The 21,706-nt window shown below is 41.7% G+C and overlaps 1 protein-coding gene across 1 annotated transcript; it reads right to left on the bottom strand.

Annotated features, from left to right (window-relative positions):
* Window positions 1–5,965: 5,965 nt before the first annotated feature.
* Window positions 5,966–15,633, bottom strand: tfpi2 (tissue factor pathway inhibitor 2). Its single transcript, XM_033991533.2, has 5 exons — window positions 15,409–15,633; window positions 14,962–15,138; window positions 13,186–13,365; window positions 8,972–9,154; window positions 5,966–7,701 (listed from the first exon to the last, which is right to left on the bottom strand). The coding sequence occupies exons 1-5, from the start codon at window positions 15,479–15,481 to the stop codon at window positions 7,610–7,612; spliced, it is 705 nt and encodes a 234-aa protein (XP_033847424.1). The 5' UTR covers window positions 15,482–15,633; the 3' UTR covers window positions 5,966–7,609.
* Between the last annotated feature and the right edge of the window lie 6,073 nt (window positions 15,634–21,706).

Below are 21,706 nucleotides of genomic sequence, written 5' to 3' on the forward strand. Positions count from 1 at the left end.
GAAAAAAAAACCTTTTGGTTCTTCTGCTTTCCAAAAGTGGATTACTGTGGTGCCTTGCTCTATCGCGGTTCACCTTTTGCAGTCTCAATGTTTTTCAGTTTTTGGGGGGGGTTTTGTGCAATTTTCTATGCTTTTTTTTTTTTTTTTTTTTTACAGTGTATGATCGCACATTATGTTCTGCATCCTGATTGGCTAAGGGATGTGCCATGTCTCCTGTACAGTAAAGAATGCGTCCAGCCAAATTTACATAAATGTTGGATCGCAGTGTGACTCTGAAATGCTGTATGTTTGCAAGTTTTCTCCCCGACAAAACCCACAATGTCGATGAAACATTCTGCACCAACCAAGGCACCTGCACCTGCGCCCAAAAGGCTGAGGAAGATGCTAACCATCGCAGAAAAAGTTGGACTTGTGGACATGCTGAGGGAAGTTACGTGTCTGTAGGGCGCCATTACGGAATAAATGAATCTTCAGTTCGTCACATAAAGACAGAGGAAAATAACATAAGGACGACAGCAGCAATAAGTTTTAACAAGGATGCAAAAAGAGCTGTATCTGACTGACTGATGGTGTCTGCTTTAGCTTTGTGGATCAGTGACTGCAGGAAAAAGAACATTGCGAGATAACATTACAGCAGAGCGGTGCCAGGACGAAGAGGCGCAGTCAGAGGAACTGTGAAATATGCGTGAGTCACTATTAATCATTTCTTATGTGTCCAACCTCATAGGTTGATCATTTAAATTAAATTTGTTACAGTATTTTTAAAACCTGTCAATTTTATTTACAGTACAGTATAGTATTTGGTATCGTTCTATAATACTGTGCTTATTTTTTTTTTTATCTACGAAGGTTTGAACTTTGAGAGTGTTTAAACAAGAGAGAAATGTGACAAAATGTTAATGCCTGTCTGAGAAAAGTGTATAAAGTGTGTGGAGAGGGCTTTTACAGCCTTAAAATATGTATAATAATTGTAAAATATAAAGCTTTCTACTTTTCACCTAGGATTTCACCTATTGCAGGTTATTTTTGGAATGTAACCTCCACAATAAATGAGGGAACACTACACATTTGAAGGACATCACAACATTACGCCTGCACCTGTTTTTAATATTTTAAATGGATCTATGCTGTTGTTTGTCTGCTTTGTTTGTATTTTACTGTATTTTAAGAAGACACTCATGAAAAAAGAGTCTGGTACTCTTATTGGCTCTCCCTGTGTAAATGAAGATACATGAAAATGAATGTCCATACTGAGTTTAATGAGTATCAAGTATTTATTTTCTTTATAAACATTTGGTCCAGGTTTGAAAGCTCAACATTGTCCAGCATGTTTCAGCATCATGTTACTCTGCACACAGCCATGTTCAGCAATACAACTTACAAAGCAGAGAAAAGGTGGGGAAGAAGGTAGGCTCATCTATTACTATACCTTTAAATCACGCTGATTACTAAATAAAATCAACATCACTTTATTTGTCCCTAAGGGGTAATTTAAGCACATCGAGCAGTAAAATACAATAATAGAAAAGCTCAAACAGAAGTCTCAGTGCAGCACAACAGGAGGTCATCAGATCCACTGTCAGGGCAGTTAGAGGACATTAACAGCCCTTAGCACAAAAGTGTCCCTGCTCTCAGACCTCTGTGTCCTGCAGCAACACTGCAGCCTCCAGGAAGAGCCAGGTGAGCTCTGGAGACACAGCAGCCTGTTCTCAACCTCACTGTCACTCCACTCTGTTGCTTGGTCGGTGATGAGACAGGTAATTTCCTCTGGAACATGTTCTGTCATATTTGGTGTAGAAAGTCTGTTGCATTATTGTAAAAAGTCTGTCTGGTTAGCACAGATAGCTTCATGCAGGGTTGCCATGTATACAGGACAAACAAACTGCTCAAATCACACAACCCAATAGTTTTGGATTGTGTGATTTGAGTTGTTTGAACTGCACATGCTACACTTCTTAGTTTGTCAAAAAATCACCAAATATTAAGTAAAAAATGTAACAGCTGCTCAGTGTGCTAGCCAGTCAGCCACACCAAATGTTGATGAAAGGCATGCCTGATTTAAATGACGAATGGGGTAAGAGCAATGCTTCCACAAGCAACACAAGGAGCCAAGGAGTGTGCGTAATAATTTTTAGACAACCACACTTTACGTACAAGAAAAAAAGGCTCTAAAAGCAGAAGCACATGATGACCTACTATAGGAGCATGGCTGATGTAGGCTTGTGGGCTGAGTCTTGTACAAGAGGTGTGGGCTTGTACTGTCAACTGTAAGAACTGTAAGGAGGGTTCAAATAGTGCCAGAGACAGATCTCTAGATTATTCAAACATGCGTGGATGACATAAAACCTCTTCATACAAGTTTTTGATGAGGGAACAATGTTAAAACATGATAGAAAGCTCCCAAAGCAAATTTTGAAAAAATAGCTTCTTTAACTCCTCTCTCAAACCATTTCTTTTCTCTGGCTAAGATCTGAACTTCACTATATTCAAAGGAGTGGTTAGTGTCTTTGAGATGGAGATGCACGGCGGACTGGGGTCCAGAGGAACTCTCCCGCCAGTGTTGGTACATCCTCTTATGGAGTAGCTGTTTAGTTTCTCCAATGTAACGCTCACTGCACTCTTCACTACACTGAATGGAGTAGACTACATGACTTTGTTTATGGTTTTGTCCTTTGGATGAACCAGTTTTTGTCTGTGTTTGTGGGTTTGAAAAAGATAGGAATCTCATACTGTCTGAAGATTCTCTGAAGTTTTTCAGACACACCGCTGTGTAAGGAATGATAACACCTTTCCTTCTGGGTTCAGATTCCCTGTTCAGTTTTTTAGCTCTTAGATCTATTGAAGGCCCATTTTGGATATCCAAATATAAATTACAAATGTTATCTTTGGAATCGAAAAGACCAGCCTGCTAGCATTTTTAATTAAACTATCCAAAAGGGTAAAATACCAACAGAATGGAAATTTAAATTGGTCCTGCGTTTTTTTAAAGGTGGGATCAATCTGACCTGAACAGTTACAGGTCTATCTCTACTCTACCCTATGCATCTAAAATTATGGAGAAACTTGTCAGTTAACAAGTCCATCCATTTTCTTCTGCTTATCCGGGGCCGGGTCATGGGGACAGCAGTCTAACTAGGGACTCTCAGACTTCCCTCACCCCAGACATGTCCTACAGCTCCTCCAGTGGGCACGGAACAGCTCCCTAGGGAGGCGTCCAGGAGGCATCCGGAACAGATACCCGAGCCACCTCAGCTGGCTCCTCTTAACGTGTAGGAGTAGCGGCTCTAATCCGAGCTTTTCCTGTGTTAACAAGCTCCTCACCCTATCCCTAAGGATCCTTATCATTTCAGCTGCTTGTATCCCCGATCTTGTCCTTTTGGTCATTACCCAGAGCTCATGACCATAGGTGAGGGTAGGAACGTAGATTGACATAGATTAAATCGAGAGTAACAACTCATGGATTATATTGAGATGTTTTAAGAAGACCTATTATGCTTCTCTGATATATAGTTATAATCTATGACACCCACAGATCATTATGTTATAATTTGCACATTTTAAATCACAGTATTCATATAACATGAGGAAAAACAATCTACAACAGTAAGGATGGTAGTGTTACCCTGAAAAGGTGGGAGCCCAGTTGCAAAATCTAGAGCTATGTGGGACCAGAGTCGGTGAAAGTACTGGAAGTGGTTGGAATAACCCAGAAGGAGGGCAGTGACTGGTTTTGAACAAATAATATTCCATGACGACCGTTGCTATGATCTAGTTGTGAAGCTTGAGCGTCCTCAGTGATGCTTTGAATTTGACAAAAAAAAAAAAAAAGAAACCTGTCCCAAGTGGAAACTAGAGATGTATTAACCCAGCTGCTAGAGAGACCTTAATGTACTTCTCCATAGCTTTTCTTTCTGGCTTGGACAAATTGTATAAGCAACTGGAGGGGTGTTTAGCACCAGGAATAAATTCTATTGTGGATAGCGCATTGTCGTAAGGATGGTGAGGTGGCAGTGACAGGGTTTTCAACTTATTGAAAAGTTTGTGTATGTCACGGTATACCTTTGGAACATTAGACAGGTCTGGTATATCTTCATGGTTAGAGGGTGCTGGAAAACTGTGTCCCTCTACTGGTGTTAATGCAGATAATATGCAGTTACTCCAGCTACTCGCCCTTCTTTCCAGTCAATAACAGAATGTGTTTGACCAGCCATGGATGATGAAAGATAAGAGGAGTGGTGGCAGACAGGATAATGTTTAACAAGGTTTATTGTCCAAAAACATGGCAAAAATAGTAGACAGGAGCTGGAGGAACAGGGTACAGGTAGCACAAAGGCTGAGGAAAGGACTGGAGATGGACTGCAAGTTTGGCACAAAAAGGTAAGGTCAAAGTAAGTAGAAAAAAACAGGTATAACAAAATATATATATATATATATATATATATATATATATATATATATATATATATATATATATATATATATATATATATATATATATATATATATATATTTTATAGCCAGTGAACGTACCACAAGAGTTAAAGGACGATCTGGTGATGAGTGGAAGAATGGCGAGGCTTCTTATTGATTTTATCCTGCCCCACCAACTTTTGCTGTAAATGTGGCTACATTCAATTCATTTCAATGGAGATGTTGTGGAAAAATTACAGTTCTAATCGATTTGCAAAGCTCGGTGAGTTTTGTAATGCAGAAAAAAAAAAGGTTTATTGTTTGTTACAGCAGATACAGACAGGACAGGGCCCAGGCCTGCCCTGGCCACAGACTGGTAGCTTCTCGGCCTCTCCCCCAGTTCCCCTCTCCCCTAAGTCCAAGTCTCAACAACCACCCTGAGCATCTGAGCTCTGATTATTTTATACCAAAATGACAATGCTACATACATTTCAAAGCAGAGTGACTTTTGTTTCACACCCATATGATAATGAACTTTTACACTTACAGAGGTAGAACAACAGCGAGTTTCCTGTGGGATGAAGACAGAGCTTCACACATGTAAATGTCTGGTCTGGGTTTGACAGACTGACATAGAACAAATGCTTTTTACACAACATGAATATACTTAAATTTCCACCACAGAGACATTGGGAAAAGTATTGCTGCTAAAATATGATAGGTTCAAAGTAGGTTCAATTGTGTAAAATGTTCAATATTCATGTGCACCAATGAATCAACAACTGCACCTATTCTCTAGGAGGCTTCAAAATGGCTTTGTAGTCCATATATAACTTATTTCCTATAAAGATCAGGAGCTCTATGCAAAATTATACAATCTGAATGAGAACAGTGGTGCCCACGGCAACTTCTGGGATAAGGTGAATACTGGAGCAAGTGATGAATGGCTCGATGATCTACAGCGGTGCTAAGCAGGCTGCAGGCTCCAGGTAAGACTCCGCTCAGCTCCACACAAACAAAAATGAACAGGAGGGAGGATGGAAACAAGACATAGAAGGAGGAAGGTGCTGAAATCTTTACAGTCCCACTGTCTATTAGCAAAGGAACTGTTCATCTGTAGGCAGTTGAGCAATAGAGGCCCAGATCGACCACACCCCTCAACAATGCTGGATTGTTGAGAAGCAATCCAGCACATAGCTGCAGGGTGTAAGATGCTGCAGGGAAAGCATACATGGAGTGGCATAACCAAGTGGAGCCATAGTGTGCAGAAACATCTGTGCAGAGTATGGACAGGAGACCCCAAGGTCAAGGTGGGAAACACCTCCAAAGGTAGTGGAGAATGAAAAGCGTCAGTGGTGCCCATGGTCAATGGAACACTAGGGGCAGTGACCCCCAAACTGGAGGAGTGGCTACAGCAGATCCCAGGAAAAACATCAGACATGTCAGTCCAGAAAAGTGCAGTACTAGGAACAACAAAGATACTGCACCTTCAAGCTCCCAAGCATCTGGTAGAGGTCCCGAGCGTGGAAAAAGAGGATGAGACCACCGGCAGAGGGTGAGGATGAGATATATATATTTTTATAACTTATTTGATTTAGTTTTTCACACAGACATAACGACACCTGTATCTTGTATGAAATGATACTTGCAGATGAGTTTTTACACACTTCTACTGCCACACTCAAACATGTATAACAAAGTCAAACTTGTCTCTCCATGTCATCTCATTCAAAACAATCATCATTCTCAAGTACACAGTAGAACACAATACATGGAGGAAACAGACCTCCACATCAAATAAGTGCTTATACAAAAGACATATAACATAGTAACAATGACTACAAATATCACACGGTGAACAGTGCATAATACAAAATACAGTCAGTGCAACAGTTGGAAACAGCTCAGTGATAATCATATAACAGAGGTGAGTAGTACTCATTTTCATTTACTTGAGTAATGTGGACAATATACAAATGTAATACATTGCTTACTTTGCTGCAAAATGTTCTGTTTCCCACCATGCAGCAGTGGTCATATATCACAATAAGGGAAGATAACAGCTATGTTCTGGTCATTTTGGTTAAAGCCACAATTCTTCTCCATAGAAAATCTATTCCTTCTGATAGATATAAAGCACTGTCCACCTGTAATCTGACCAGAACTGAAGAAGCAGCTTGGATGAACAGTCAAACATCTTCACTCCTATGTTTTGTCCAGTTGACAGATTTAACTTCGGCTTTTGCTACTTCTGAGTAGTTTTCAGATCCTATACTTCTACTACTACTCCTACTTCCGTAATATTCTGTACAGTGTAACAGTACTCATACCTGAGTAAAAGTTTTGATTACTCTTCCCACTGTAAGTCTACAAGTGAGTAAGTGTACAGGTGCTTTATGTAATGATATGAAATGATTTGCACATTTGTGTTTCTTGCAGCACTTCTTCAGATATGATTTAGTTTGTCTCATTTTTAGGGCATTATTGAATGTTTTAGGGCATTATTGAATGTTTTGTTCTTCCATTTCACTTAAAATTATAAATCAGATGTTACAACCCATCAGTTAATCTAAAGTTACTCTTATTTGAGTAGTAGTTTCACCAAATACTTTTTTACTCTTACTTGGGTCATTTTATGGATCACTACTTTGTACATCTCTTTGAGTAAAATTACTTTGAAGTAACTCTTGAAGTAAGTACTCTACCCACCTCTGCCTGATAGAAATACATTCATGTTGTAATCTTGGCCTTTCTTTCACCATAGAAACATATGAATTTTTAGGCTGTTTGTTTTTGTTCTTTGCTTTCACTTTAAAATTTTTATACAACCTCATTTTGGTTTATCACATTAAATACATTAAAAATGTAAGTATGCATATATATATAGTCAAGTTCCAACAAATCCATGAGTTAGAGACTGACTCCGCTGGAAACTGTGGAAGTCTGTGTGTTATAGGACGAGACCTTGAAACCTTTTATTCTCCAGGGAGATGTGGTTTTGCCTGTAATGTTCCACAGAATTGTATAAATCTTAACAATTGCCATGGAGACAAGCAAGTGACTCCAACAACCCGAGTGTTTTTGTCAGTAAAAAATGTTTGTAGATGAAGTTGAACACTCCATGGACAGCACTTTGCCCGGGATCCAGAGTACACATTTGTCAGATACATTATGAAGCCTTCGAGCGGGTCACAAGGGGTCAGAAGGGCTCAGAAGGGGTTCGGAATTTCCACTGCTTCTTGCTGTGTCCCATGCGCCGCACTTTCCTCTGGACTAAGTGCTTTTTGTGTCCTGTAAAAAGAATGTGGATGAATAAAAGAGAAAATCAGGTGCAAACCAGCATCCAACTGTGTCACTGCTCAAATGTGAGTCAAAAGTGAGTCTTGGTATTTAAGTATTAAAGTATGAGGAGCAAAAGGTCATGTGTAGGTGACGGTCAGACAGAGCAGAGGAGAGGGTCAGAGGAGCAGAGGATGCAGAAGAAAGGGTCAGAGGGAGCAGAGGAGCAGAGTAGAGGGTCAGATAACACATTGAAAGAGGAGCTAGGGCTGAACCGAGGACAGGTACTCAACCTGTGACTGGACTTAAGCTTGGACCAAGGACTGGACTTTGGACTGGACATTGGACTGGACAGCCCCCCTGCCTCCCCTCACCCTGACGAACTCCCCCATCACCACTGTGGACTCTTTCCGCTTCCTGGGCACCTGCATCACCCAGGATCTCAAGTGGGAGCCGACCATCAGCTCCCTCATCAAGAAAGCCCAGCAGAGGATGTTCCACCTGCGGCAGCTGAGGAAACTCAAGCTGCCAGTTCAGATGATGGTGCAGTTTTACACTTCCATCATTGAGTCCATCCTCACCTCCTCCATCACTGTGTGTTTCGCTGGGGCCACTGCCAGGGACAGACAGAGACTGCAGCGCATTGTGCGCTCTGCTGAGAAGGTGATTGGTTGCAGCCTTCCATCTATACAGGACCTGTACGTCTCCAGGACTCAGGGGCGAGCAGGCCGTATAGCAGCTGACACTTCTCACCCTGGACATGGACTATTTGAGCCACTTCCCTCTGGCAGGAGGCTACGGTCCATTGGGACCAGAACCTCTCGCCATAAGAACAGTTTCTTCCCCTCTGCTGTTTGTCTCATGAACACTTTATAATATCTGCACTAAACTGGACACTTAATAACACCGGTCACTTTAATAAGCCACTTTGCACTGTTGTTCTGATGCTGCTGTTGTACATATTTTCTCCCTTTAAGTATTTCATTTGATTTTTTAAGCATATCTTTTTAACTTTGTGCATGCCCTTATTTTTATTTGTATTTATTCAGTGTGTTTATGTTGCACTTTTTCACCGAATCAAGTTCCTAGTTTGTGAACTGTGTTCACAGACTATGGCAATAAAAGTCTTCTGATTCTGATTCTGATTCTGATCTTGGACAGGACTTTGGACTGGACTTTGGACTGGACTTAGAACTGGACTTTGGACTGGACTTTGGACGGGACTTAGAACAGGCTCTAGTACCATATTTCAGTCCAGTTCTAATGTGCCTTGTAGGCCTACCTGCCTTTGCTGGGACACACACGTCCATACAGCTCTGCCTGGACACAAAGTTGTTGCTGCTGCCCCCACAGCCTGAGTAGAGGAACTGTTCACACATCTGTGACTTGGGGTTGTAGTAGAAGCGAGGGATGGATGCCGAACATGTCCCTTTGTCCAGAGGGTCTCGACATAGGACAGGGACATCTGCAGAGAGAAGACAGACAAGTGACAATAGCTGCACAAGTATTGTTAAAGCAGACCTACTGTAATAACAAATGTAGTCTTAGCTGTTTCCCCTCACCATTTACTCCCCCGAAGTTGTATTCAGAGAAATTTGTGCATGTCTTCACTTATTTTCAAGGCACCATTTTACTGATCAACTCCCGTACATGCCCACTGTTTTGGTCTCTAATATTAATTGGTATAATTATGTAAATATAACAGACAGTCAAATTCCTATGACTTGAATATCACGTTGGTAATATATAAATGATACCAGGTCATTGTAGAATGAGCCTGTCTCAGGACAGACTGAGACTACATATGATCTACAGTGACAGCCTCAGCATGTCCCAGGACTCTCCATATGAGCCACACTGTACTGGCCTCAACATGAAATGTAAATAAGTAGTGTTTGTAGATGGTGAATTAGGCGCAGCTCTCATTTTCATTGAACTAATTAATCATTAGATTTATATAGCATCTTTCATGACATGCAAAGCGCTTAATGGGCTCGACACACGGGGAGTGACTAACGACAGCGTGCAGCAACAATTGCATGGGCTTTAAAATCGAATACACGAGCAGCAACAAACTGCAGCGACTAGCGGCAGCTTGTCACGTCGCACTCTGTTCCAGAGCGGATTGCGAACCTCCTACACATCTGATTGGCTGTTTATTTGGAGGGAATTTTGAGGTTGCAATAGCAGTAGATGGGAAAAAGACGCTAAAATGAAAAAAAACAAACATGCATTTATATTATGTTTTTCCCCCATATGTTGATTTTGTTTAATGTAAAAACCTTAAATGTTAATGTGGTGGATGTTGCTCTGTCTGATCATTTCTGTGTCTTCTTTGACCTGTCTGTTATTCCCAAACCAGCGGCTGGTCCTGCAGTTGTTCGAAGGAGACACATAAATGATAAAACAGGTGCACTGTTCATGGAAATGATACACTTTGAAAATGCCTCATGTTCTAATGTTGATGATTTGTTGAACTCTGTAACTTTGAGTGTTTTGAATATTCTGGACATCATTGCCCCGATGAAGATTAAAATGGTTAAAGATCAGCAGAAAGCGCCATGGGGGAATGATGACTCGGTCAGGGCACAGAAAAGGGAGTGCCGGAGGGTCGAGCAGGAATGGCGCAAGTTCATTATGAGATTTACAGAGAAAAAATGCACATGTACAACCACAGTTTACGTAGAACAAGGCAAAGCTATTTTTCTGACATTATTGGAAGTTGTAGTAACAACTCTCGTGTCGTGTTTGCAACAGTAAACAGATTAACAAACCCCCCAGCTCCACTGCCATTAGAACTAATTTCCACATCTAAGTGCAATGAGTTTGCAGTATTCTTTAATGACAAGGTTCAGGGCATTAAAAATGCCATAAATTCCACAATGCAAATAACACTTAGACACTTAGAGCTGACTCACTTTGCACCTGTAACTGACAAAACTGTCAAAGAGATCATCACCAGTCTGAGTTCATTTACATGCTGCCTCGATGTGTTACCCACTAAATTTCTAAAGTGCTCAACAGTTTGCTATCACTACTCACTCTCATAGTTAATATGTCACTTCAATCTGGAACATTCCCAAGTGCTTTGAAAACTGCGGTTATCAAGCCTCTCCTAAAGAAGAGCAGTCTTGATGCCACAATATTGAACAATTACCGACCAATCTCAAATCTGCCGTTTTTAGGCAAAGTCCTTGAAAAAGTTGTTTACCAACAGCTTATTAACTTCCTCAAAATTAACAACTCCTTTGATGTCTTCCAATCAGGTTTTAGACCCACCACAGCACTGAGACTGCTCTTATCAAGGTGACAAATGACATCCGCCTGAACACTGATGCAAAGTCTCAGTCTTGATCCTGTTAGATCTGAGTGCTGCCTTTGACAGCGGCAGATGACACTCAGATCTATGTCTCACTGGCACCAGGTGAATATGGACCAGTGGATTCACTCTGCCACTGCATCCAACAGATCAGTGTGTGGATGCAAAACAACTTTCTCCAGCTAAACTCAGACAAGACTGAAGTCATCATCTTTGGCCCACAGAAACATAGAGAAAGTGTCAGCAGTCACCTCCAGTCTCTCTCTCAAAAACCTTCAAATCAGGCTAGAAATCTAGGGGTAATAATGGACTCAGACTTGAACTTTAACAGCCACATCAAATCAATAACATCTGCAGTTTTTTGCCACTTAAAGAACGTTGCAAAAATCAAAGGTATACTGTCAAAGCCAGACTTAGAGAGACTTATCCATGCATTTGTCTCCAGTAGGTTAGACTACTGTAACGTCCTGCTCACTGGCCTCTCCAAACGAGCCTTAACACAGCTGCAGTACATCTAGAACGCTGCTGCTCAGGTCCTGACTAGAGCCAGGAAGTACGAGCACATAAGTCCTGTGCTCAGGTCTCTGCGCTGGCTTCCTGTAGCTCAAAGAATAGACTTTAAAGCAGCTCTGCTTGTGTATAAGTCTCTCCATGGCCTAGGTCCAAATACATCTCCGACATGTTAGTGCCATATGAACCATCTCACACTCTGAGGACTTCAGGGACTGGCCTCCTGCTGGTTCCCAGAGTCAGGACTAAACATGGGGAATCAGCATTTAAGTTTTATGCAGCTAAAACCTGGAACAATCTTCCTGAAGATGTGAGACAGGCCTCTATTTGACAATGTTTAAATCCAGGCTCAAAACAGTTCTGTTCAGCTGTGCATACGACTGAAAGATTTTGATTCTGCACTCTTCTCTTTTAATTGTAAATTTATGATGATTATTTGTGATTATTTATGTTTTGATTTGTGTGATTTTAATGTCTTTCTTATTCTGTAAAGCACTTTGAATTACTTTGTGTATGAATTGTGCTATACAAATAAATTTGCCTTGCCTAAATAAATATATTTTTAATGTTGAATCAGTCTTTAATACATTTGGTAACTAGCCTCCATAAAGTTATCTGGATTAACAAATCTGCGCATGTTAATTTACCACTCATATTCACCCTGGCACCAACGAGTTCCCAGGCAGCTGCTTTTTGGATATATATATCTGTAGTCTTTTTGAGATATGTCAAAAAGAATTGGGAAATCCAACACGGTGATTTTCTCCTCGATGATGTTTCTGAAGTGGACAGTGCATTGGCTCGTCAATCAAACTCTCACTGATTGGCTGTTGTGCAGGCGACAGCGATAAAAGTAGAATATTTTTCAACTTTCATTAATCGCATCGCAGGCCCGTGTGTGCACGTCGACGTGCACGAGCGCGAGGTTATCACGTGCACGACTTTTGCTTGAGAGAGAGGAGAGAGACTAGCAATTTTCTCAGTGTCGCACAGGTACGATTGGAAATAAAAGGAGAGCGAGCGACATCGCTCCCTGTGTGTCGAGCCCATTACAGTGCATGATTCTTTTACTTCATACTCAGTAGTGGTAAGCTACTATTGTAGCCACAGCTGCCTTGGGGCAGATTGACAGAAGCAAGGCTGCCAAACTGCACCATTGGCCCCTCTGACCACTGCTAACACTCAAATCAGGCTTTGACAAGCCGGTGTGGCAATATTTAAGGCATTTGGCTGCATAAAAATGCATTGTGAATCTTGTGGAGAGTTCTCTTAGAAAATGTTTAAACTTTGAAGCAGACATATCGTGCTTGAGCCTGCGATACAGTTATAAACTTTGACAACCCCGGAGCATTATAATATAATCAGCAAATTTGCAATATTCCTCTCAAACAACTAAAATAAATAAAATTTGGTCATCATCAGCAGATTTTTTTCATTTGTACCAAAATGACTACACAACGCTGCTGAATAAAAAATAATATTGGAGAGTAAGTAAGTCAGGAGCAGTGGGAGTGTACTGTGATGGTGAAAATGGGGGCAAAATGAAACCTTGAAAATAAGCAATTAAAGATTACTCAAACGTGCCTGACATAAACATATACAGATATGTAGAAATAATGTAAAATAGACATAAACAGGTCTGAGCACTGATGTGACGGAGGACTGACCTTTGGTGGGGCTGCAGAGGTCGGAGCAGGAAGCCAGGCTGAGAAAGCGGTTGGCATTGCCGTGGCAGCCTCCATAGTAGAAGGGCTCACACTGTAGAGAGCTCATGTTGAAGAAGTACCTCCAGAGCATGGCGCGACAGGGGCCCGACTCCTGGGGCAGGCGGCACATCACAGGGACCTCTGGGTCATAGATACGGGTTAAAAGGATTCAAATGCATGTGACGATAATTACTATATCGACTTATCGTTCAGTATATGTTAGATGGAACAATATTTTTGGAGTGAATATTTATCATGTGTGAGCCATAGAAGGATAAATCAATAACATCTATGAGCCATTATAGATGCAAACTTAAAAATAAAGTGTTGTGATGTTTTGTAAAGCTAAAACTGTTTTGTGTGTGGGTGTGTGTGTTTGTCTGTGTGTGTGTATGTCTGCCGGGGTGGGTGTGTGTGTGTGTCTGTTTGTGTCTGTCTCTCTTTGTGTCTGTCTGTGTGTGTCTGTCTGTGTGTGTCTATCTGTGTGTGTCTGTCTCTCCTTGTGTGTGGGTGTCTGTCTGTGTGTGTCTGTGTTTATTTATTTATTTATTTTTTATTTATTTAGAAAAGGGACAGTGCATATTAATGAACATAAGATACATATGTAAATATGCCAGATTTTAGCCACAGGCTGTTTCCATCTGTTGTCCCTGGACAGGTTGATGGTCACACTTGACATAAAATACCAGATAAACAAAATACAGTCAAATACACAGGGCAGGACAGAAGCCAAGTCAAAAACATAAACTCAGGAGGGTTACTACAACTTTTAAAGTGCTGTGTGTATTGCACAGGTCCTAAAGTGCAGTGTGTATTGCATAAGTTCTAAAGTGCAGTGTGTATTGCACAGGTCCTAAAGTGCTGTGTGTATTGCATAAGTTCTAAAGTGCAGTGTGTATTGCATAAGTTCTAAAGTGCAGTGTGTATTGCATAAGTTCTAAAGTGCAGTGTGTATTGCACAGGTCCTAAAGTGCTGTGTGTATTGCATAAGTTCTAAAGTGCAGTGTGTATTGCATAAGTTCTAAAGTGCAGTGTGTATTGCACAGGTCCTAAAGTGCTGTGTGTATTGCATAAGTTCTAAAGTGCAGTGTGTATTGCACAGGTCCTAAAGTGCTGTGTGTATTGCATAAGTTCTAAAGTGTTGTGTGTATTGCATGAGTTCTAAATTGCTGTGTGTATTGCATGAGTTCTAAAGTGCTGTGTGTATTGCATGAGTTCTAAAGTGCTGTGTGTATTGCATGAGTTCTAAAGTGCTAAGTGTATCGGACAAGTTCTAAAGTGCTATGTGTATTGCACTGACAATTGCATTGTCTGTGTGTGTCTGTGTCTGTGGGGGTGTGTCGGTGTGTGTGTCTGCATGTGTGTGTGTCTCTCTCTCTCTTTGTGTATGTTTGTCTGTGGGGGTGTGTCTGTGTGTGTGTTTGTGTAGGGGTGTGTGTGTGTTTATGAATGTGGGTGTGTGTGTGTGTGTGTGTGTTTATGAATGTGTGAGTGTCTCCTTGTTGTAAATCTTCTGAGTGCCTTGAAAATGCTGTTTAAAAATATAACCATTTACCATGTTAAGCCCTGTTTACTTTTTAAGGTACTCTTACTCGAATAGTACTTTTCCCAAATACCTTTTTATTCTTACTTTTAATGACCTTTTGGATAATTCATGACAAAGTACAGTGTAGTGAACAAGGACATCTCGCTCTTGCTTCCATTTGTGAGAATCTGAAAACCGCCAACAGAACTCACTTGGGATTCGGAAGCAGGTCTTGTGGCACTCCAGGTACGTGCGGAAGTTGTTGGCGTTGCCCTGACAGCCCCCGTAGGAGAAGTGCTCGCACTTCTGGGTCAAAGTGTTGTAGTAGAAACGCTGGATGTCCGCTCGACACGGCCCCTCCTCCGCGCGCAACAGGCACACGGCTACGGCTGCGCACCCAGACAAAATGATAACTTAAACCGGGATACTGCAGTGACAAACCACGCACTTTGTGCGTAAAACATCAACAATGATTTAGGATTACTACATAACCATGCCAATCTAGGTTTACACTGCACTAAACCAGGACTGAGTCGATCTAAACAGGGATTAAATGCAGAGCTAAACATGTCTAAACAAAGTCATGAACTACATTAAAACAAGTTCAATCCAGAACAAAACCAGAATTTAGTTCTATGAGGTCAGTGGATTAGGCCTACCTTTTTGGCGCAGAGGACGCACGCTGCCCAGTGCAGACAGGATCATTATGGACACTTCTAACCAGCGCAGCATCCTGACCACTGGCCAAAGCTGTGAACCCCGTAACTTAAAGCCGAGAGTTTCCCGAGGAAGAGCGAGGCGGGGCCGGCTGTGAATCACAGACTCTAGTGTACGCAGATTACGGGACAGAGCGTGACATCACCGCGCGCTACGCTCTCATAAGTGCGTAAATGCGTAACAGAGTTTAATGAAGGGCGCACCGGAGCCAAGGAGACCACTTTACGCACATGGATCACTCAACACCTAAGATAACCTTTTGAACTCGTGACGTCACATGAACGCAGTCTAAACTGATATAATTGCCTGGGAATCCAAAATACACCGTTACCAGGCAGCCAAAATGATATGTGTATAATTCAATTCAATTTATTTTTGTAAAGCCCAAAATCACAACAGCAGTCGCCTCTTAGGGCTGGACTTTAGAACTGATGTAACCAACGCAAAGTTAGAAAATCAACAATGAAACAGACATTGGCAAGCAAATTAATGAACACAAAACAAACAAATGGAGAACTGTCCCAGGGCGCTCAATGTCCTTAGACCCTCCTTCTTGGCAAAAAAATATAAACAAAAATAAATAAAAAAAATAAAAAAAAACTGGGAAAGATTAGCCTTGAGGAGAACCATAGTGGAGGAGAGATTCAATTCATTTTATTTTTGTAACACCCAAAATCACAACAACAGTTGTCTCGAAGGGCGTTCATGTTTCGGACCAGGTTACATAGTGAGGGAGTTAGGGACATTAAAACCCGGGATAAGACAGGCTGCAGTATGAGTAACTAGCTGGGGGAAGTATGGCAACCTGAGCACTATCCTCTGCTTTGTCCTATTCTCTCATCAGCAATGCTATTCACATGTTGTCCCCTGTCCCACTCCCCCTGTGGAGTGTAACTCTTTCAGATGCCCCGATGACAGCTGGACCCTCTCCTCCTCCCCGCCTGGCCCTCCTCCTCGCCCGGCTCTCCTCCTCCTCGTCTGGTCTTCCTCCTCCTCGCCTGGCTGATTTTTCTTGTTTTGTCTGATTTTTCCTGTTGTTTTGTTTTTGTGTGTAGGCAGCACGGTGGCTGAGTGGCAACACTCATGCCTCACAGCAAGAGGGTTTGGTTTGATCCCCGGGTCGCCAGGCCTTTCTGTGTGGAGTTTTGCATGTTTCTCCCTGTGTCTGGATGGGTTTCCTCCGGGTACTCCGGTTTCCCCCATCAACCAAAACATGAACGCCCTTCGAGACAACTGTTGTTGTGATTTTGGGCGTTACAAAAATAAATGAATTGAATTGAATTAAATTATTATAAATATAACAGCTTTTTGGTTTTTCCAATTGGGGCACATAATGGAGAGTTCGAGGTATGTATAGTTGGGTTTGGGGCTGAGAATTAGACTGGAATCAAAGATGACGGCCACACCACCACCTCGACCTGTGCTCCGGGCACTCTGAAAGTTCATGTGACTTGATGGTGTAGATTCATTTAGTCTAACATAATCATTTTCCCGAAGCCATGTTTCTGTTAGGGCTAACAGATCAATATTAAGGTCGCCAATTAGTTCATTTATTAAAAGGGATTTGGAGGAAAGAGACCTGATGTTTAGCAGTCCACATTTTACACACTTATCATTTTGTTTATTTGCAGCACATTTATTTATTTCTATTAAGTTATGAAATCTGACAGCTTCCTTGTCAGAGTTTAGGGGTGTTTTATTTGTGCTTTTTGTACGTGGGGCACGTGGGGCACACACAGTCTCTGTCTGTTTGGAGCTGTTCCCTCTGACTGAGCTGTACTTCACTGGTCTAAACTGCTCCCTAACGTCACTATCACTGTGCTTCCCTGAGCTATTCTGCGTGCTAGTCTTACCTGGTCAATCTAGACTAGCAATCATATTCTGAGCTAACAGGGCGGAGCCAGCCTGCGTGGGATGGATGCCGTCTCTACGTATAAGCCTAGGCTTCCCCTCAAATGCCCTCCAATTATCTATGAAGACGACACCATTCTGCGGGCACCAATTGGTCAACCACTGGTTGACTGCTGAAAAGCGGCTGTACATTTCACAATTGGTGTAGGTTGGGAGGGGGCCAGAGAAGTACATGGACTCCGACATCGACTTAGCCAATTGACAGACTGCAGCTATCTGTAACTTAACCACCTCTGACTGACCGCGCCGAGTATCGTTACCCCCCGCGTGTATAACGATCCGGCGGTACCTATTCTTACTTTTCTTTAAGAGCCTAAGATTCCCCTCGATGTCACCCAGTCTGGCTCCAGGGTAACACCACGTGGAAGCTGCAGGCAGTTCCACGTCCCTGACTATGGAGCTCCCTATGACTAAAGTGTCCCGGGTCCAGCTCAGGGGAGCAAACCTGTTCTGGATGGGAAGCTCTCTACTCTCAACCCAATGTCCCTGGTCTTCTACAGTCCTATTTTCAGCCCTATGTGCCTGTCCTGTCTTAGTCCTACGCTTTTTTCTAACTGTCACAAACCTGTCCTGGTCTGATCCCGGCTGCACGGGTTGCGCTGGGGGGCTAGTCTCGCTAGCTACGCTAAAGCTACTGCGGTCCACAGTCCCTACTGCTGCTACCTGACTGTAACTCCCCTGGCGGGGAGATGTCCTACAGACAGGAGCAGATTCCCATCTAATGCAGGACTAATGCAGCCATTTGTAGATAGACTTCAAATCTGTAGAGCCAGAGCCACTCAACTGAGGGTTATCCATGGTAGGGTGGGGGTCAGTGGGGGAGTGAGGGTCCACAGAACAGGATCAGGGCACAGGAGGGCATCTAGGGTCCAGTTATCACTGGGTGGTCAGTGGCCAGGCATCTCAAACTATTGCCATATATATATATATATATATATATATATATATATATATATATATATATATATATATATATATATATATATATATATATATATATATATATATATATATATATATATATATATATATATATATATATGTGTGTGAAAATATATAAAAATATATAAAAATTCAGGCCATTCACTTATATTTCACTGAGCTCTCGCTGATGTGTCAGGGCTCAGCTGCCAGTCAGTGACACCAACAGAGATATTTCAACCTGTTTTAGCAAAAATACTAATGTGTAGAGGGAAGCACTTTTGTGTGCATTTGTGCACAGGGAAGATGTCTGTGCTTTTCACTCAACTGGATTTAACAAAAGGGGTCAGTTTTTGAATAACTGAATGATATTTAGTATGATCCAAAGCTTTTGGCAGGATGTCAATATGAACATGCTAAAAATAAACACCTCTCACACTGTGATTCACTGCGATTGTTTTAACTATTCCATATTTCACAGCCAAATCTAACTCCCATTGTTTGACTGCTGTTTTTAGAGCAGGATGCCATTCCTGTCTCCACATGTCTGACAGGACTGGGCATTGTGGTGTCCTGACCGGAAACTGGGAGGGGGGAGGAGCTTAGGTCTCGGTTACTGGACATGTTTCAGGTTCTGGTAATAACTCATGCTACATTTATTAAAAGTGATCTCTGTCTTAGTGGAGGGTACCTGCATGTCTCTATAGAGGCTACTACTCTTCCTGGAATGCTCCACAGTATAGCATTAAGCTTATGTTATTATCGCTAAAAAAAAAAACAAAAAAAACATTCTTAATGTTTCTTTCCACAGAACTCACCTGTAACTTGGCTTACAATGGAAAAATATATGTTTAATGTCTGTGGAGCATTCAAGGCAAAGAAAAAAACATCTCTACAGACACACACAGATAGTGGATAATAGACTGTTTATATACAGTGAGGCAAAGAAGTATTTAGTCAGCCACCAATTGTGCAAGCTCTCCCACTTAAAAAGATGAGAGAGGCCTGTAATTTTGATCATAGGTACACTTCATTTCTAAGAGACAAAATGAGAAAAAAAAAATCCAGCCACTCCTTCATTGCCCAGACGGTGTGTTTGGGGTCACTGTCGTGCTCAAAAACCCAGCCACATTTCATCTTCATTGCCCTTGCTGATGAAAGGAGGTTTTCACTCAAAATCTCACGATACATGCACAGTGCAACTCAGCATTCTTTCTCCTCCAAACTTGACAAGTTGAGTTTTTACCAAAAAGTTCTATTTTGGTTTCATCTGACCATATGACATTCTCCCAGTCCTCTTCTGGATCATCCAAATGCTTATAGCAAACTTCAGAAGGGCCTGGGCATGTACTGGCTTTAGCAGGGGGACAGATGTGGTACTGCAGGAATTGAGTCCCTGGTGGCATAGTCTGTTATTGGTGGTAGCCTTTGTTACTTTGATCCCAGCTTTCTGCAGGTCATTTGCTCGTCCTCCTGTGTGGTTTCTGGATTTTTGCTCACCATTCTTGTGACCCCACAGGTTGAGATCTTGCGTGGAGCTCCAGATCGAGGGAGATAATAAGTGGTCTTGTATGTCTTCCATTTTCTAATAATTGCTCCCACAGTTGATTTCTTCACACCAAGCTGCTTAACTATTGCAGATTCAGTCTTCCCAGCCTGGTGCAGGTCTACAATTTTGGTGTTCCTTTGACAGCTCTTTGGTCTTGGCCATAGTGGAGTTTGGAGTCTGACTGTTTGGGGCTGTGGACAGGTGTCTTTTATACTGATAATGAGTTCAAACAGGTGCTTTTAATACAGGTAATGAGTGGAGGACAGAGGAGCCTCTTAGAGAAGAAGTTCCAGGTCCAGAGCCAGAAATCTTGCTTGACCAAATATTTATTTTCCTGAAGAAATTATCAATTAATTCATAAAAAATCCTATAATGTTTTTCCTGTATTCTTTCCCTCCATTTTGTCTTTCATAGTTGAAGTGAAACTATGATAAAAGTTACAGGCCTCTCTCATCTTTTTAAGTGGGAGAACTTGCACAGTTGGTGGCTGACTAAATACTTTTTTGCCTCACTGTATGCACATAGCTAACCTGCTAGCCGCTGCATTCCAAATATGAAGTGATCATGGGCGCGCTTCTGCCTTTATCAGTTCTGGTTCCAATTTACTTTCTATTGAAAAACTGTGGCCCCTCTCTTCATGACTGCTTCTGTCAGACTCGTCATTTTGTGTCATAAATGTTCGTATTAACCCGCTCTACATAATCCTGTTTTTTTATTTCACGATTATGCTAATACATCAAGATATGAACATTCTTTCCGATGTCGTTCCCGCTAGCATTAGCAACAGGTTTGATTGACAGCACTGCTAAGCGCCCGCTCCCAACTTTGAGGGCAGGGTGATGCGTGTTGATGATGGGTGTTACCTTCAACAACCTCGCTCCAGATTGGCTCTTTGGTTGCTATGATACTGGTGGTAGGAATTACAAATATGGAACTCTGCTCCAAATTGACCCCTATAACTGCTAGCCTCGATGAGCTTCATTTGACTGGAGGTGAATGTGGGTGACGTCACACTCATTTAAGCCACGTCTTCAAATCATTTATAAAATGTACAATGTTCTAGTCATGTGTTATGCAAATAGTCATACAATCAAATAGAAATCAAATGTAGAAACCTAAAGTAAGACAATGCATCTGGTCACTCCAAATGACAACAGGTCATACTAAATTATAATATCTGAAATTTTAACTGAATACCTCTCTATGTAAAGTTTTTCACACAGGGGGAGACTTAAGTTTCCAAATAATAGCAACTAAGTAGAGGGCAATGAGCGTAGATAGAGGGTGGGTGAAAATAGGAATTTTATGAGCAGTCAAGCCTCGAATACAGGACAATACAAGACAACACAAACATGCATGAACCAATCTAATACAACTTTAATTAGATAAATGAGTATACGTTTATTCAAGATTTAGATTTTACATTTCATAAACATGACCTGTCTGTGTCCCCAGGTACAAGGTAAACATGTTTGCATCACTCTTTCTGATCTGAATCTGTTACTCCCTAAACCCCAGCACCAGTGCTAGTACAGCCTCTGCAGGTCAGAGAGTGAATTATGGAGGTTATGAGGCCTGTTCTGTCCACATACTGAGAATGAGACAAACCTCTATCTGCAGGTTAAGGCACTGACAGCCCAGGTTCAGATGTGATTGTTGTACCTTTAATAGCACAGGCTACGGACAGCTCCTTTAAAGAGGGGATATTATGCAAAATTGACTTTTTGAAGCTTTCGTTATAACATTGTTCCCTCATCAAAAATATACCTGATGGGGTTTTAGATGTCATCCATGTATGTATGAGTAATCTTGTGATCTCTCCTGGGCTATATTCCAATCCTCCTTGTGATTATCAGATT

Source organism: Periophthalmus magnuspinnatus, chromosome 11 (genome assembly GCF_009829125.3).
Source record: "Periophthalmus magnuspinnatus isolate fPerMag1 chromosome 11, fPerMag1.2.pri, whole genome shotgun sequence".
Classification (NCBI taxonomy): domain Eukaryota; kingdom Metazoa; phylum Chordata; class Actinopteri; order Gobiiformes; family Gobiidae; genus Periophthalmus; species Periophthalmus magnuspinnatus.